This window comes from Selaginella moellendorffii, unplaced genomic scaffold (genome assembly GCF_000143415.4).
Source record: "Selaginella moellendorffii unplaced genomic scaffold, v1.0 SELMOscaffold_111, whole genome shotgun sequence".
Lineage (NCBI taxonomy): Eukaryota > Viridiplantae > Streptophyta > Lycopodiopsida > Selaginellales > Selaginellaceae > Selaginella > Selaginella moellendorffii.
The window spans coordinates 93,099-111,972 of NW_003314372.1; the positions used below are offsets into that span (position 1 = coordinate 93,099).

The 18,874-nt window shown below is 42.1% G+C and overlaps 3 protein-coding genes across 3 annotated transcripts in view; 2 read left to right on the forward strand and 1 right to left on the reverse strand.

The window, feature by feature from the left end:
* Positions 1-3,650: 3,650 nt before the first annotated feature.
* On the reverse strand, positions 3,651-4,412 carry LOC112342540. Its single transcript, XM_024664535.1, has one exon. It carries the CDS (start codon positions 4,410-4,412, stop codon positions 3,651-3,653), a length of 762 nt encoding a protein of 253 aa, XP_024520303.1.
* Positions 4,413-12,235: 7,823 nt separating this feature from the next.
* LOC112342541 (myosin-11-like) lies at positions 12,236-14,198 on the forward strand (the record flags this gene model as incomplete). The annotated part of the gene is made up of 1 exon (XM_024664536.1): positions 12,236-14,198. A coding segment is annotated over exon 1 (1,881 nt), but the record flags the coding sequence as incomplete, so codon positions are not given.
* A 1,606-nt stretch (positions 14,199-15,804) lies between these two features.
* LOC9658515 (probable LRR receptor-like serine/threonine-protein kinase IRK) overlaps positions 15,805-18,874 on the forward strand; it is a 6,132-nt gene continuing 3,062 nt past the window's right edge. The window contains exon 1 of the mRNA XM_024664537.1: positions 15,805-16,134. Within this exon, the coding sequence (XP_024520305.1) occupies positions 15,805-16,134 (330 nt within the window). The remainder of the gene's footprint in view (positions 16,135-18,874) is intronic.

Genomic DNA, 18,874 nt, shown 5'->3' on the forward strand with positions numbered 1-18,874 from the left:
TAAGCACTATTATTAAGCAAACCAAGCTTTGCTGCATGCAATGCACAACAAATTTTTAATCTAGTTGATCAAATGGAAGTTTATAATTTATAAACACAAGATTAATCTTATTATATATCAACCATTAAATAGTAGAATAAATTAGAATATAATAGAAACTGCTTGGGAAAGGTTATAATTTATAAATGTGTTTATAAATTATAAATTCAAGATTAAATATAAATTAATAACAACTGTTAAATGGTAGAATATCCCAGAAAATTCAAGTATATTCTAGATATATTCATTAACAAGTTTACTTAAGCAAACCAAAAATTCTGAAAAAATTGGCAACTATATATAAGGGCTTTTGACAAAAATTTCCATGAATCAGCAAGCTTGTATTTCTGGCAGGTCTGCCAAAAATCCCTCAATATCAAGAAACACATCATTGACTTCTTGAGGTTGCCCCCAGCAATTGGTTTGCACATCTCCACGTTGAACCAACTCCTGACTAACTTGATCAGCAAACACTCCATCGCCAAGCTCGCTAGTTTGAGCAAACACTTCTTGCACACAATCACCAACAGGCCCTTGACCCAAGCCTGGCAGAAGCTCCCAATAACTGTTTTGATCAAAAGCCTCGTGAGATAAAGGTTGGGCACAATCACCAACACCATAACCTTGCTCCCAATAAGTAGTTTGATCAAAACCCACAACACAATTACCCATAACTTGAGATAATTCGCCTACAAATTCTTCCTGGACGACTGGAGCGATCTTGTCTCCCCCATGGCTCTTTGAAGTTCTCTTATTTCCACCAGTGGGCGATAGCGATACGACCCTTACCTGGCCACCTTGTGTCCATTTTCCCTTGCACGACCTACAAGCGTAGCGCGGCTGGTCGCGCTTGCCAGTACTCTTCTCGTTGTTGTAGTAATCGAACCGCGTGTTGTAAGATTGGCACCTTGGGCACTGGTACACGTTGTCCGGAAGGTCGTGGTGCTCCCACACGCCGTACAAGTTTTGATCCCTCACCTCTTGGGCCGTGAGCTTGCAGGCCCTCTCGCTTCTCAGTCGACGCTTCTTTGTCAGCACCACTATACCATCGTCTTCTCTACTTCTCTTGCTTGCTCTTACCATAGCTCGTACGATCCTAAAGGACTTGACCCTATTTATTTATATATGCACTAAAGTAAAGGCTGGGTTAGCTTAAAAAGCGTAGATTCCCACTAATAATACAATCAAGGCGCTAAAGGTTGATGATGGAAAACTGGTGAAGCTCAAGATCTATCTATAGGGCATTTCCATCCACGCTGTCCAGAGCGACGAGCTATGGCTGTGACACAGATGCCTTTGTCAGCACCTTGTTGAAGATGGAAGTGCCGTGTTTGACAGGCGTTCATTCCTCCGACTATGATCCAGGCCTACCCTGAAACAACGGCGAGCCGCGCATTGTATCCAAGCATCAAACTGTTCCATGACACAGTTGAAAAATCCAGCCTGTCGAACACTCCACGAGCGTCGACAGCAAACTTGTCAAACTCCGTGCTTTAGAAGATGGCATGGCTATCGCTTTGGAACTCTTCTTTCGGACGGAGCTGAAAGGAGTCACGAGTGCTCATCCTTTCAACATGGTGACTTGTGGGGCAAACTCTTATTCCTGGTCTCCAGGAAATGATCGAAGACTCGTCTGGGGAGCCAAACGTTGAAGAACTTGACGAGGTAAGGAACACTTCTTAGTTTTCTCCTCTTCAGAAATGGATTGCCCTTGTTGTCACAGATCTACAGAGATTGTGATACTAGGGTTCTCAAGGCGGCTTCTCACGGAGGAGGCAACCACTGTCACTTCACTTTTAGATATTCTATGTTTAAAGTTCCGATTGCAATCTACTTGCCAACATTTATGAGGAGCTCAGAGGAATTTCCAGAACTCAAGATTATGTTATGTTAGAATACACACCAAAATATTGCTTAATTTGTTTATGTTAACTTATCTACTTTAGAGGTGGATATATTCTAAGTATATGCTCTCTAGATCCATATTTCTTGCTCCTTGTTCTCTCATTCTCTTCTTCAGTTGTCCCAGTATGCCTCCAGCAAGACCCTCTAAAAAACATGTATGAGTGACAAGTAGGAACAATTGTAATAGCATAACTAGCAATTTAGTGGCTAGCTTTGTTGTCAGTCCACAAGAGACCCCGATAGTGCGGGTACCAATCTTCCCTTTTGTTATCAACAATATAAAAGCACTAAAGATCGTGATTGCTTTTGGAAAGTTTGATCTCCTTGAAAAAAGAGTAGTTTAGTTTTATTGGCTCCTAACCGCTCAGTCTTCGCTTGCCGAAATTCCTCTCAGATCGCTTATTTTACTTTTGGATAAAGTTCAAAATCAGAGAACTAGAATGGATCACCAAAGATTTCTTACAGTTAGAAGGAAGCAGAGTAGCTCCGGTCCTTGCCCTCAGGCTGACCAGGTAGAAGATTTGATGTGCCTGGCAAATGCTGGCAGTGTGCTCCAGCAATCCATCTAGCATGGTGGTGCTTGAGGACAGGCGGCAGAAATGCCTGACGATGAGGGTGTTCTAGTCAGTCCTACAAACCAGTCATGGAGAATCCTGGGGTGAGAAATTTGGTCAGATGCCCATGTTCAGCAAAACCTCCTAATTTGTATATTTTTAAATGTGTGTTGCATGAATATTTAGTTTGCTTAGTAATAGTATTATTCCTATTGGTTTGCTTCGTGGTAGTGAATATATTTAGAATATACTTAGATACTCTGGGAAACTAATGGCTGTTATTCATTTAAATTAATCATGTATTTATAATTTATAAACATTCCTAAACGCTTTCTGGCATATTCTAGTTTATTCTGAAAGTTGATATTTAATCTTGTGTTTATAAATTATAAACATGTTATAATCATAACCTTTCAATTGATCAATATAATTAAAAAATAATAAGCATTATTATTAAGCAAACCAAGCTTTGCTGCATGCAATGCACAACAAATTTTTGGTTTGCTTAAGCAAACCTATAGGAGGATTGGGATGGTAATGAATATACCTAGAATATGCTTGAATATTCTAGGATATTCTACCATCTAACAGTTGTTATTTATTTAGATTAATCTTGTATTTATAATTTATAAACATGTTTATAATTTATAAACTTTCTTAAACCCCTTCTAGTATATTCTTTTTGATTCTTTCATCTAATGGTTGATATGAAATAAGATTAATCTTGTGTTTATAAATTACAAACATACTTATAATTATAAAGTTTATTTGATCAATTGGATTAATAAATAATAATAAAACTACTATTAAGCAAACCAAGCGTTGCTACATGCAAGGCGTAGCAATTTTTTAATCTAGTTGATCAAATGGAAGTTTATAATTTATAAACACAAGATTAGTCTTATTATATATCAACCATTAAATAGTAGAATAAATTAGAATAACTGCTTAGGAAAGTTTATATTTTATAAATGTGTTTATAAATTATAAATTCAAGATTAAATATAAATTAATAACAACTGTTAAATGGTAGAATATCCCAGAAAATTCAAGTATATTCTAGATATTATCATTACCCTTACTTAAGAAAACCAAAAATTCTGAAAAAATTGGCAACTATGTATAAGGGCTTTTGAGAAAAATTTCCATGAATCAGCAAGCTTGTATTTCTGGCAGGTCTGCCAGAAATCCCTCAATATCAAGAAACACATTATTGAATTCTTGAGGTTGCCCCCAGCAATTGGTTTGCACATCTCCACGTTGAACCCCACCAACAAACTCCTGACTAACTTGATCAGCAAACACTCCATCGCCAAGCTCGCTAGTTTGAGCAAACACTTCTTGCACACAATCACCAACAGGCCCTTGACCCAAGGCTGGCAGAAGCTCCCAACAACTGTTTTGATCAAAAGCCTCGTGAGATAAAGGTTGGGCACAATCGCCAACACCATAACCTTGCTCCCAATAAATAGTTTGATCAAAACCCGCAACACAATCACCCATAACTTGAGATGATTCGCCTACAAATTCTTCCTGGACGACTGGAGCGATCTTGTCTACCCCATGGCTCTTTAAAGTTCTCTTATTTCCACCGGTGGGCGATAGCGATACGTCCCTTACCTTGCCACCTTGTGTCCATTTTCCCTTGCACGACCTACAAATATAGCGCGGCTGGTCGCGCTTGCCAGTACTCTTCTCGTTGTTGTAGTAATCGAACCGCGTGTTGTAAGATTGGCACCTTGGGCACTGGTACACGTTGTCGGGAAGGTCGTGGTGCTCCCACACGCCGTACAAGTTTTGATCCCTCACCTCTTGGGCCGTGAGCTTGCAAGCCCTCTCGCTTCTCAGTCGACGCTTCTTTGTCGGCACCATGATACCGTCGTCTTCTCTACTTCTCTTGCTTGCTCTCGCCATAGCTCGTACGATCCTAAAGGACTTGACCTTATTTATTTATATATGCACTAAAGTAAAGGCTGGGTTAGCTTAAACAGCGTAGCTTCCCACTAATCCTGTGCGCTTTAAGGTAAGAATATCAGTCGAAAGATGGATGGATATGCGGCATCCACATCGCAGCGGGCAAGAAGGAAAGAGTCTGTCGAGAAGCCAGGCATGCGCAAGTATTCTCATCACAATGTATGGCAAATGGTTTGGCTGTAAATACAATCAAGGCGCTAAAGGTTGATGATGGAAAACTGGTGAAGCTCAAGATCTATCTATAGGCATTTCCATCCACGCTGTCCAGAGCGACGAGCTGTGGCTGTGACACAGATGCCTTTGTCAGCACCTTGTTGAAGATGGAAGTGCCGTGTTTGACAGGCGTTCATTCCTCCGACTATGATCCAGGCCTACACTGAAAAAACGGCGAACCACGCATTGTATCCAAGCATCAAACTGTTCCATGACACAGTTGAAAAATCCAGCCTGTCGAACACTCCACGAGCATCCACACTCGGCACAGGCTCGGCACACATGCGAATCAAAACCGCTCGGATTTTCACCGACTCAAACTTGATCACGCGTTTCTTCTCAGTCGCATCATCCAGTACGCTATCTTCTTCGGTTGCCAGGAGGGAGCAGGCCTTCAACGCAGCCACAATCGTTCGAGGATGGCTGACAGTAAATAGTTCTCATGCGTGAAAACAAATGGAGAGCGGAGCGCACGGGCTTGGTTCTCGAGTGGAGCTGTTTCCATTCATGAAACGATCCGGGGTTTTCTCACCTTTGTGGCTGCGTTGAAAGCTTGCGCTAGTTTGGATAAGCAAACTTGTTGAAAGGAGTTACGAGTGCTCGTCCTTTCAACATGGTGACTTGTGAGGCAAACTCTTATTCCTGCTCTCCAGGAAATGATCGAAGACTCGTCTGGGGAGCCAAACGTAGAAGAACTTGACGAGGTAAGAAAAACTTCTTAGTTTTCTCCTCTTGAGAAGTGGATTTCCCTTGTTGTCACAGATCTGCAGAGATTGTGATACTAGGGTTCTCAAGGTGGCTTCTCACCGAGGAGGCAACCACTGTCGCTTCACTTTTAGATATTCTATGTTTAAAGTTCCGATTGCAATCTACTTGCCACAGAGGAATTTCGGGAACTCAAGATTATGCTATGTTAGAATATACTCAAACCACAAACCAAAATATTGCTTAATTTGTTTATGTTAACTTATCTACTTTAGAGGTGGATATATTCTAAGTATATGCTCTCTAGATCCATATTCTCCCATATGACCTAAAAAACATGAGAGTGTTGTTGTAGCTCCCCTATCGTGGTGTTGGTAGGGACAGGGCAAAAGTTGTACTACTGGTAGAAGTTACACATTCCAAGTCTGGATGCCGTTACATTCTAGGGTGATGAGTTTATTTTCAATGTTCTTGCTCCTTGTTCTCATTCTCTTTTTCAGTTGTCCCAGTGGTCTCCAAGACCCTCTAAAAACATGTATTAGTGACAAGTAGGAACAATTGTAATAGCATAACTAGCATTTTAGTGATTAGCTTTGTTGTCAGTCCAAGTGTGTCTGATAGTGCGGGTACTTGCACCAATCTTCCCTTTTGTTATCAAAACAACATTATAAAAACACTAAAGGTCGTGATTGCTTTTGAAAGTTTGATCTCCTTGAAAAAAGAGAAGTTTAGTTTTTTTGGCTCCTAACCGCTCAGTCTTCGCTTGCCGAAATTCCTCTCAGATCGCTTATTTTACTTTTGGATAAAGTTCAAAATCGGAGAACTAGAATGGATCACCAAAGATTTCTTACAGTTAGAAGGAAGCAGAGTAGCTCCCGTCCTTGCCCTCAGGCTGACCAGGTGGAAGATTTGATAGTGTGCTCCAGCAATCCATCTAGCATGGTGGTGCTTGAGGACAGGCGGCAGAAATGCCTGACGACGAGGGTGTTCTACTCAGTCCCAAACCAGTCATGGAGAATCCTGGGGTGAGAAATTTGGTCCTCGAGATGCCCATGTTCAGCAAAAACTCCTGGTTTGTGTCATTCTCCCCTTCGTCATGACCCAGCCACATATGGCAGTTTCAAGAAGCTAAACAAGCCTCATATGAAGGGAGTCCAAAGCTAATTTGTATATTTTTATATGTGTGTTGCATGCATAATATTTAGTTTGCTTAATAATAGTACTATTTCTATTTACTGGTTGGTAGTGAATATACTTAGAATATACTTGGATACTCTGGGATATTTTACTTTCTAATGGTTGTTATTCATTTAAATTAATTATGTACTTATAATTTATAAACATTCCTAAACAATTTCTAGCATATTCTAGTTTGTTCTGAAAGTTGATATTTAATCTTGTGTTTATAAATTATAAACATGTTATAATCATAACCTTCCAATTGATCAATATAATTAATAAATAATAAGCACTATTATTAAGCAAACCAAGCTTTGCTGCATGCAATGCACAACAAATTTTTAATCTAGTTGATCAAGTGGAAGTTTATAACTTATAAACACAAGATTAATCTTATTATATATCAACCATTAAATAGTAGAATAAATTAGAATAACTGCTTAGGAAAGTTTGTAACTTATAAATGTGTTTATAAATTATAAATTCAAGATTAAATATAAATTAATAACAACTGTTAAATTGTAGAATATCCCAGAAAATTCAAGTATATTCTAGATATATTCATTACCCTTACTTAAGAAAACCAAAAATTCTGAAAAAATTAGCAACTATATATAAGGGCTTTTGACAAAAATTTCCATAAATCAGCAAGCTTGTATTTCTGGCAGGTCTGCCAGAAATCCCTCAATATCAAGAAACACATCATTGAATTCTTGAGGTTGCCCACAGCAATTGGTTTGCACATCTCCACCTTGAACCCCACCAACAAACTCTTGACTAACTTGATCAGCAAACACTCCATCGCCAAGCTCGCTAGTTTGAGCAAACACTTCTTGCACACAATCACCAACAGGCCCTTGACCCAAGCCTGGCAGAAGCTCCCAATAACTGTTTTGATCAAAAGCCTCGTGAGATAAACGTTGGGCACAATCACCAACACCATAACCTTGCTCCCAATAAATAGTTTGATCAAAACCCGCAGCATAATCACCCATAACTTGAGATGATTCGCCTACAAATTCTTCCTGGACGACTGGAGCGATCTTGTCTCCCCCATGGCTCTTTAAAGTTCTCTTATTTCCACCGGTGGGCGATAGCGATACGTCCCTTACCTTGCTACCTTGTGTCCATTTTCCCTTGCACGACCTACAAGCGTAGCGCGGCTGGTCGCGCTTGCCAGTACTCTTCTCGTTGTTGTAGTAATCGAACCGCGTGTTGTAAGATTGGCACCTTGGGCACTGGTACACGTTGTCCGGAAGGTCGTGGTGCTCCCACACGCCGTACAAGTTTTGATCCCTCACCTCTTGGGCCGTGAGCTTGCAAGCCCTCTCGCTTCTCAGTCGACGCTTCTTTGTCGGCACCATGATACCGTCGTCTTCTCTACTTCTCTTGCTTGCTCTCGCCATAGCCCGTACGATCCTAAAGGACTTGACCTTATTTATTTATATATGCACTAAAGTAAAGGCTGGGTTAGCTTAAACAGCGTATATTCCCACTAATCCTGGACGGTTTAAGGTAAGAATATCAGTCGAAAGATGGATGGATATGCGGCATCCACATCGCAGCGCGCAAGAAGAAAAGAGTCTGTCGAGAAGCCAGGCATGCGCAAGTATTCTCATCACAATGTATGGCAAATGGTTTGGCTGTAAATACAATCAAGGCGCTAAAGGTTGATGATGGAAAACTGGTGAAGCTCAAGATCAATCTATAGGCATTTCCATCCACGCTGTCCAGAGCGACGAGCTGTGGCTGTGACACAGATGCCTTTGTCAGCACCTTGTTGAAGATGGAAGTGCCGTGTTTGACAGGCGTTCATTCCTCCGACTATGATCCAGGCCTACACTGAAAAAACGGCGAGCCACGCATTGTATCCAAGCATCAAACTGTTCCATGACACAGTTAAAAAATCCAGCCTGTCGAACACTCCACGAGCGTCCACACTCGGCACTCGGCACGGGCTCGGCACACATGCGAATCAAAACCGCTCGGATTTTCACCGACTCAAACTTGATCACGCGTTTCTTCTCAGTCGCATCATCCAGTACGCTATCTTCTTCGGTTGCCAGGAGGGAGCAGGCCTTCAACGTAGCCACAATCGTTCGAGGATGGCTGACAGTAAATAGTTCTCATGCGTGAAAACAAATTGAGAGCGGAGCGCACGGGCTTGGTTCTCGAGTGGAGCTGTTTCCATTCATGGAACGATCCGGGGTTTTCTCACCTTTGTGGCTGCGTTGAAAGCTTGCGCTAGTTTGGATAGGCAAACTTGTCAAACTCCGTGCTTTAGAAGATGGCATGGCTATCGCTTTGGAACTCTTCTTTCGGATGGAGCTGAAAGGTGTCACGAGTGCTCATCCTCTCAACATGGTGACTTGTGAGGCAAACTCTTATTCCTGGTCTCCAGGAAATGATCGAAGACTCGTCTGGCGGAGCCAAACATAGAAGAACTTGACGAGGTAAGAAACACTTCTTAGTTTTCTCCTCTTGAGAAATGGATTTCCCTTGTTGTCACAGATCTACAGAGATTGTGATACTAGGGTTCTCAAGGCGGCTTCTCACAGAGGAGGCAACCACTGTCGCTTCACTTTTAGATATTATGTTTTGTGCTTTTAATTACATGTACTTGCCAACATTTATGGAATTTCGGGAACTCAAGATTATGTTATGTTAGAATATACTCAAACCACAAACCAAAATAGCTTAATTTGATCGGCGGGCCCCACGACGGGATATGTTATGTTATGTTATCTACTTTAGAGGTTATGCTCTCTAGATCCATATTCTCCCAAATGACCTAAAAAACATGAGCAAGGTGGTGGCACAGAATATGCCGCGGTATCAGACATTCTTTATACCTCCACCTTCCCGTTTTTTAAAGTAGCTGTAGCTCCCCTATCGTGGTGTTGGTAGGGACAGGGCAAAAGTATGTTGTACTACTGGTAGAAGTCACACATTCCAAGTCTGGATGCCGTCAATTACATTCTAGGGTGATGAGTTTATTCTCAATGTTCTTGCTCCTTGTTCTCTCATTCTCTTCTTCAGTTGTCCCAGTGGCCTCATGCCTCTAGCATCTAAAAACATGTATTAGTGACAAGTAGGAACAATTGTAATAGCATAACTAACATTTTAGTGACTAGCTTTGTTGTCAGTCCACAAGAGACCCTGATAGTGCGGGTACTTGCACCAATCTTACATTATAAAAGCACTAAAGGTCGTGATTGCTTTTGGAAAGTTTGATCTCCTTGAAAAAAGAATAGTTTAGTTTTTTTGGCTCCTAACCAGTCTTCGCTTGCCGAAATTCCTCTCAGATTGCTTATTTTACTTTTGGATAAAGTTCAAAATCGGAGAACTAGAATGGATCACCAAAGATTTCTTACAGTTAGAAGGAAGCAGAGAAGCTCCGGTCCTTGCCCTCAGGCTGACCAGGTAGAAGATTTGATGTGCCTGGCAAATGCTGGCAGTGTGCTCCAGCAATCCATCTAGCATGGTGATGCTTGAGAACAGGTGGCAGAAATGCCTGACGACAAGGGTGTTCTAGTCAATCCTACAAACCAGTCATGAAGAATCCTGGGGTGAGAAATTTTGCCCATGTTCAGCAAAAACTCCTAATTTGTATATTTTTAAAATGTGTGTGCAATATTTAGTTTGCTTAATAATAGTATTATTTCTATTTATTGGTTTGCTTAGTGGTAGTGAATATACTTAGAATATACTTGGATACTCTGGGATATTCTACTATCTAATGGTTGTTATTCATTTAAATTAATCATGTATTTATAATTTATAAACATTCCTAAACACTTTCTAGCATATTTTAGTTTCTTCTGAAAGTTGATATTTAATCTTGTGTTTATGAATTATAAACATGTTATAATCATAAAATTGATCAATATAATTAATGAATAATAAGCACTATTATTAAGCAAACCAAGCTTTGCTGCATGCAATGCACAGCAAATTTTTAATCTAGTTGATCAAATGGAAGTTTATAATTTATAAACACAAGATTAATCTTATTATATATCAACCATTAAATAGTAGAACAATTGATCAATATAATTAAAAAATAATAAGCATTATTATTAAGCAAACCAAGCTTTGCTGCATGCAATGCACAACAAATTTTTAATATAGTTGATCAAATGGAAGTTTAAAATTTATAAACACAAGATTAGTCTTATTATATATCAACCATTAAATAGTAGAATAAATTAGAATAACTTTATATTTTATAAATGTGTTTATAAATTATAAATTCAAGATTAAATATAAATTAATAACAACTGTTAAATGGTAGAATATCCCAGAAAATTCAAGTATATTCTAGATATATTCATTACCCTTACTTAAGAAAACCAAAAATTCTGAAAAAATTGGCAACTATATATAAGAGCTTTTGACAAAAATTTCCATGAATCAGCAAGCTTGTATTTCTGGCAGGTCTGCCAGAAATCCCTCAATATCAAGAAACACATCATTGAATTCTTGAGGTTGCCCCCAGCAATTGGTTTGCACATCTCCACGTTGAACCTCACCAACAAACTCCTGACTAACTTGATCAGCAAACACTCCATCGCCAAGCTCGCTAGCTTGAGCAAACACTTCTTGCACACAATCACCAACAGGTCCTTGACCCAAGGCTGGCAGAAGCTCCCAACAACTGTTTTGATCAAAAGCCTCAGGTTGGGCACAATCACCAACACCATAACCTTGCTCCCAATAAATAGATTGATCAAAACCCACAACACAATTACCCATAACTTGAGATAATTCGCCTACAAATTCTTCCTGGACGACTGGAGTGATCTTGTCTCCCCCATGGCTCTTTGAAGTTCTCTTATTTCCACCAGTGGGCGATAGCGATACGTTCCTTACCTTGCCACCTTGTGTCCATTTTCCCTTGCACGACCTACAAGCGTAGCGCGGCTGGTCGCGCTTGCCAGTACTCTTCTCGTTGTTGTAGTAATCGAACCGCGTGTTGTAAGATTGGCACCTTGGGCACTGGTACACGTTGTCCGGAAGGTCGTGGTGCTCCCACATGCCGTACAAGTTTTGATCCCTCACCTCTTGGGCCGTGAGCTTGCAGGCCCTCTCGCTTCTCAGTCGACGCTTCTTTGTCAGCACCATGATACCATCGTCTTCTCTACTTCTCTTGCTTGCTCTCGCCATAGCTCGTACGATCCTAAAGGACTTGACCTTATTTATTTATATATGCACTAAAGTAAAGGCTGGGTTAGCTTAAAAAGCGTAGATTCCCACTAATAATACAATCAAGGCGCTAAAGGTTGATGATGGAAAACTGGTGAAGCTCAAGATCAATCTATAGGCATTTCCATCCACGCTGTCCAGAGCGACGAGCTGTGGCTGTGACACAGATGCCTTTGTCAGCACCTTGTTGAAGATGGAAGTGCCGTGTTTGACAGGCGTTCATTCCTCCGACTATGATCCAGGCCTACACTGAAAAAACGGCGAGCCGCACATTGTATCCAAGCATCAAACTGTTCCATGACACAGTCGAAAAATCCAGCCTGTCGAACACTCCACGAGCGTCCACACTCGGCACGGGCTCGGCACACACGCGAATCAAAACCGCTCGGATTTTCACCGACTCAAACTTGACCACGCGTTTCTTCTCAGTCGCATCATCCAGTACGCTATCTTCTTCTCGAGAAGAATGCGAAGGATTCTCTCGAGGAGGTTGAAACGTATAAGAAGAACGTTTCGGTCCAAGAGGAATAGGCTAAGGAGTGGATGGAAAAAGAGAAAGATGTTGAGCGTCTTCTTCAAGAAGCTCAGGCGAGAGGAGATGCTGCTGAAGAAAGCAGCAAATCATGGCAGGCCGAATGCGAAGACTTGAAAGAAAAGGTGGCAGCCGCTTCCAAAATTGAGGCGATCTTGAAGGAAACAGAAGCTCAACTACAGCTTCTTCAACAGACGGCAGCTGACGCCGAGAGCAAGATCACGGCATTGGAGTCCAAGTTGCGCTCCGCAGAGGAATCTGCCGCAGGCCACGAAGGTGATGCTCAAAAGCATCTGATGAAGGTGGCGGAACTTAGCGAGAGCCTGACAAGTATCGAAGCCATTGCCGCTGCTTCTGAAGAAAAGCTTAAGTCGAGCGAGCTTGTGATTAGTGGCTTGCGGAGTGATTTGGAAGAGGCAAAGTCAACAGCAGAGAAACACGTGGCGACTGCAGCTGGCATTCAGGCAAAGCACGACGATCTTCAAAAGGAACTCCATGAGAAGCTGAGCCTGGCCGACGAGAAATACCAAAACTACGAGCGAAGCTTGGAAGAGTCCTCGGCAACGACCTCGCAGTTAAAAGAGTCTCTCCTGGCTCTTCAAAGTCAAGCTAACGAAGCCGCAGAATTGACTACAAAACTGCAAGCGGAGCTTCAAGATTCCAAGGACAGGGAAGCGAAGCTCGCTGAGCAGCTCGAAGCGTCCAGAGCAGCGGGTGAAAAGCAAGAGGCAGATTATAAAGCGGCATTGAATGAGCTTCAAGAATCACTGACGAGACAGACGGAGGAGGCGTCCTCTAGACACGAAGCTCTTGCGAGAGATTTGAGCTCCGGCGTGGAAAGAGAGAAGGAACTTGAACACAAGCTTCGGACGGTGGAGGAGACGTCTGCGATTCACGAGAAGTCCAGCAACGAGTATAGCCAGAAATCTGCGCAGCTCGAGGACAAGCTGCGTGAAATCCAGGCAGAACTTTCCACTCACGCGGCAAAGGCTTCCGAGCTCGAAGGAGTTGTGGAGAGCTCTCGTCAAATGCATGTGACACTTCAAGGGAGCGTCGAAGCTGCCGAGAGCAAATCTGCGCATTACGAAGAGCTCGCCAACGTCTCCAACAAGAAGGTTACGGAGCTGGGGGAGGAGATGTCGAGTTTACATTCGAAACTGGCATCTCTAGAGAAGGTTCTGGCGAGCCAGGAAGAAACTCTGAAGGCGGCTGTTGACACCGAGGCGGAGCTACGTCAACAGCTCAAGCTCGCAGAAGAAACTTCAGCAATGCACGAGGCAACAGCAGGCGAACGAGAAAAGGTGGCCTCGGAAAGAGAGCAGGAGCTCTCGGCTGTGAACTCCAAGCTGACAGCTTTGAAAGAGACCTTGGCTGGCCAAGAGGAGACTCTCAAGTCGGCTTTCCAAGCCGAGGCAGAACTGCGAGGCAAGCTTTCGAGCGCAGAAGAAGCTACGGCAAAGCATCAGGCTGACGCAGGGGAGAGCCAGAGAGCCGCAGCGGAGAAGATCACCGCTCTGGAGAGTACCATCGAGAAGCTGGCGGAGAAGCTGGCTAATACGGAGGAGGTGCTCGAGGCCACCAAACAAGAGGCTGCGAGATCCAAAGACGCTGAAAGTAAGAAGGTGCAAGAGCTCGAGAAGGAAGCCGAGGCTATGGCATCAAACTTTCAAGCAGAGCTCGTGAAGGTCCAAGGTGTGGCGAGCTCTCTGGAGGAAAAACTGGACGAAGCAGCTCGACTCATTTCTGAGCAGGAGAAGACGATCTCGCGAATGCAGGAGAGCGAGGCCCAGCAGCGAGATGGCTACGCATCGGACACCAAGTCGCTCCTCGCCAAGCTAAGCGCGATGAGCGAAGAGTTTTCCAAGGAAAAGCATAATGAGGTAACTCTTGCTTGGTCTTCTTCTTTCCTTCTAATACTTTGTGATGGACGCCAGATATCTAGTGTCAAAGGCGAGAGAGAGGATCTTCGTAAGAAGCTGAGTGAGATCCACGTAAATGGAGCGTTTGCCAAGAAGTTGGAGACTCGTCCGGCGGAGCCAGCCGTTGAAGAAGTCGAGGTAAGGAACCACACTTCTATAGTTTTCTCTCCTTCTTCCTCGCTTGCTGCTAAGACATGGATTTTCATCTTCGTCACAGATGAGAAGTATCTCCAGAGATTTTGATACCGGAGCTCTCAAGGCAACGCCGAGGAGGAGGAAAGGAGCGGCTTCTTCCGCGGGAGTTGTGGAGGAGGAGACGAGCAGTGGCAAGGACAAAGTGGTGGGAAAGCAGGGCAAGGCTTCCTCCGGGTTCCTGGGAGCAACCATTGTCGCGGTTTCTGTGAGCTCCTTCTTCGTCGGCTTACTGGTGGACAGGAAACAATTTTGAGAGAGAGAAAGAAAAAGTATATATTTTTTCTTATCTTTGCGGCTTTTCATATTCTAAATTATTTGACATACAGATTGAAATATAATTCTATGTAGGCTTCTACTCATCAAACAAATGAAAACTCTCTGGAGACCCTGGGATCCAACTATAAATTCTTTTAAAAAAAATTTCCATGAATCAGCAAGCTTGTATTTCTGGCAGGTCTGCCAGAAATCCCTCAATATCAAGAAACACATCGTTGAATTCTTGAGGTTGCCCCCAGCAATTGGTTTGCGCATCTCCACCTTGAACCCCACCAAGAAACTCCTGACTAACTTGATCAGCAAACACTCCATCGCCAAGTTCACTAGTTTGAGCAAACAGTTCTTGCTCACAATCACCAACAGGCCCTTGACCCAAGCCTGGCAGAAGCTCCCAATAACTGTTTTGATCAAAAGCCTCGTGAGATACAGGTTGGGCACAATCACCAACACCATAACCTTGCTCCCAATAAGTAGTTTGATCAAAACCCACAACAAAATCACCCATAGCTTGAGATGATTCGCCTACAAATTCTTCCTGGACGACTGGAGCGATCTTGTCTCCCCCATGGCTCTTTAAAGTTCTCTTATTTCCACCAGTGGGCGATAGCGATACGTCCCTTACCTTGCCACCTTGTGTCCATTTTCCCTTGCACGACCTACAAGCGTAGCGCGGCTGGTCGCGCTTGCCAGTACTCTTCTCGTTGTTGTAGTAATCGAACCGCGTGTTGTAAGATTGGCACCTTGGGCACTGGTACACGTTGTCCGGAAGGTCGTGGTGCTCCCACACGCCGTACAAGTTTTGATCCCTCACCTCTTGGGCCGTGAGCTTGCAGGCCCTCTCGCTTCTCAGTCGACGCTTCTTTGTCAGCACCACGATACCATCGTCTTCTCTACTTCTCTTGCTTGCTCTCGCCATAGCTCGTACGATCCTAAAGGACTTGACCTTATTTATTTATATATGCACTAAAGTAAAGGCTGGGTTAGCTTAAACAGCGTAGATTCCGTGCGGTTTAAGGTAGTCTAGAGCGCTGAAAGATGGAAGGAGCGATCAAGGTATGCATCCACATCGCAGAGGGCAAGAAGGAAAGAGTCTGTCGAGAAGCCAGGTATGCATAGCGTACTGGATGATGCGACTGAGAAGAAACGCGTGATCAAGTTTGAGTCGGTGAAAATCCGAGCGGTTTTGATTCGCATGTGTGCCGAGCCCGTGCCGAGTGTGCACGCTCGCGGAGTGTTCGACAGGGCACTGGATTTTTCGACTGTGTCATGGAACAGTTTGATGCTTGGATACGGAGCGCACGGGCTTGGTTCTCGAGTCGAGCTGTTTCCATTCATGGAACGATCCGGGGTTGAAAGCTTTGTGGCTGCGTTGAAAGCTTGCGCTAGTTTGGATAGGCAAACTTGTCAAACTCCGTGCTTTAGAAGATGGCATGGCGAGGTAAGAAACACTTCTTAGTTTTCTCCTCTTGAGAAATGGATTTCCCTTGTTGTCACAGATCTACAGAGATTGTGATACTAGGTTTCTCAAGGCGGCTTCTCACGGAGGAGGCAACCACTGTCGCTTCACTTTTAGATATTCTATGTTTAAAGTTCCGATTGCAATCTACTTGCCAACATTTATGAGGGGCTCAGAGGAATTTCGGGAGGTAGAACTCAAGCAAAGACACAAGGATCTGAGAGGAATTTCGGCAAGTGAAGACTGAGCGGTTAGGAGAGTATGTGTGGCGAATTTGCCAAAAAGACTAAACTACTCTTTTTTCAAGATCATCACGACCTTTAGTGCTCTTTGTAATGTTGTTTTGGTAACAAAAGGGAAGATTGGTGCAATGGTATTGCCAGTATCCGGGTCTCTTGTGGGTGCAAGAAAAACATGGAAACTTGACAACAAAGCTAGTCACTAAAATGCTAGTTATGCTATTACAATTGTTTCTACTTGTCACTAATACATGTTTTTGGAGGGTCTTGCTGGAGGCATGAGACCACTGGGACAACTGAAGAAGAGAATGAGAGAACAAGGAGCAAGAATATTAAAAATAAACTCATCACCCTAGAATGTAATTAACGGCATCCAGACTTGGAATGTGTGACTTCCACCAGTACTACAATATACTTTTGCCCTGTCCCATGATAAACAGCTGTGAAACACTTTTATGTAAGCAAACTTATGATGGTAGTGGATATATTTAAAATATATTTGGATATTTTAGGATATTCTACCATCCAATGGTTGTTATTCATTTAGATTAATTTTATATTTATAATTTATAAAATTTCTTAACCCTTTTTAGTATATTCTTTTTTATTCTATCATCTAATGGTTGATATAAAATAAGATTAATCTTGTGTTTATAAATTACAAACATGCTTATAATTATAAACTTTATTTGAGCAATTAGATTAATAAATAAGAATAACACTACTATTAAGCAAATCATGCATTGTTACATGTAATCTGTAGCAATTTTTTTTAGGTCATTGATTGAGATTCTAGAATATGGATCTAGAGAGCATATATTTAGAATATATCCACCTCTAGTAAATAAGCAAATTAAGCAATATTTTGGTTTGTGGTTTGAGTATATTCTAACATAACATAATCAACTGTGTTTATAATCCTTATTTTACTTTTGGATAAAGTTCAACACCCCCTCAATCGGAGAACTAAAATGGTGGCCAAGGACTGACTAGAACACCCTTGTCGTCAGGCATTTCTGCCGCCTATCCTCAAGCACCACCATGCTAGATGGATTGCTGGAGCACACTGCCAACATTTGCCAGGCACATCAAATCTATGAGGCAAGGACTGGAGCTACTCTACTTCCTTCTAACTGTAAGAAATCTTTGGTGATATGTACAAACCAGTCATGGAGAATCCTGGGGTGAGAAATTTGGTCTTCCCTTGCATTAGATGCCCATATTCAGCAAAAGCTCCTAATTTGTAAATATACTTGAAAATATTATATATATTTTTAAATGTGTGTTGTATGCAGCAATATTTAGTTTGCTTAATAATAGTATTATTTCTATTTGCTTCATGGTAGTGGATATACTTAAAATATGCTTGAATACTCTGGGATATTCTAGTTTATTCTAATAGTTGATATTTAATATTTTTATAAATTATAAACATTTTAATTTTAAATAAAATTAAATATCTAACTTTAAATTTGATGATAAATGCTTGGAAAGTTGAAGTTGTTTCTTATTTTTTTATTTATTTATGTGAAAATTGTATTTATATACTTGTTGCCAACTTGCAAACTAGTCTAAAATAGTATAGACAATAATAAATAATATAATATATCTACAATGGTGGGGGGCATGTTCGGTTGCCATGTTTCTGGGAAATTTTTATTGATGTTTGCATGGGCAATGAGAGTTGGGCACAACAGCAAGGCTGGAAGAAGCACATTGCATATATATATATAAATCAGTCTGTATGCACGCATGCAAAGTTTGCATCCGTATTTTTACTTGGTAAGCTAAACCCGAATCATCAACACCAGACAACGGTGCGAGTAAGATTGAGATGGAGGCCATATTGCATCTGTCACTAGTTTATAGTGTTGCAAATGACTTTGCCCAAGTAAACGAGAGCCCCTTTTTTTTTTCACTCTGGAGCAATCTTTACACTTGAAACCATGGTCACATGTAAACTACCTATATATTGGCGATTAGGAGATCGAGCTCCAAAGAAAGAAGCATAGAGGGTTTCAATCTCTTTGCCTTGCCAACGAGGTAATGACGCGTTATCACGAGTTGAGGTTCTTACTGCCACAACACACGAAAACTCGAAATGTCTCGTGAGCTCTAAACGTAAAGATTGGATTAATTACTAAGAAATTATTTGAACTTATATTCTCCTCATATGTTCTACGTCTGTAAATTCCTAGACTTGTCACGGGGTTCGTCTGAGGAGAAGCGGTGCTCTCGGGAAAGAAAACAGTGAAGCTGGCGGCGAGACGCGACACGGGGGACAAGAGTCACTGTGAAAATCTGTGAACAAAAGATTAAAAATCCCCTGCCGCTTCAATAAGGTTGAAAAAGGGACAATTTACCCCTTGATCTCGAGTTTTGAGGTGCGTACTGCGAAGAGATCTCGCTGCTTTCTCGACGATTGTTAGTAGATTCTGTCAATGCGTGTTGCTTTTTGTCCAGACGCTTTGTCCGGAATGATC

What these genes read in the sequence shown, in the direction of transcription:
- LOC112342540 (XM_024664535.1), bottom strand. Translation starts at nt 4,412, where the DNA reads ATGGCGAGAGCAAGCAAGAGAAGTAGAGAAGACGACGGTATCATGGTG.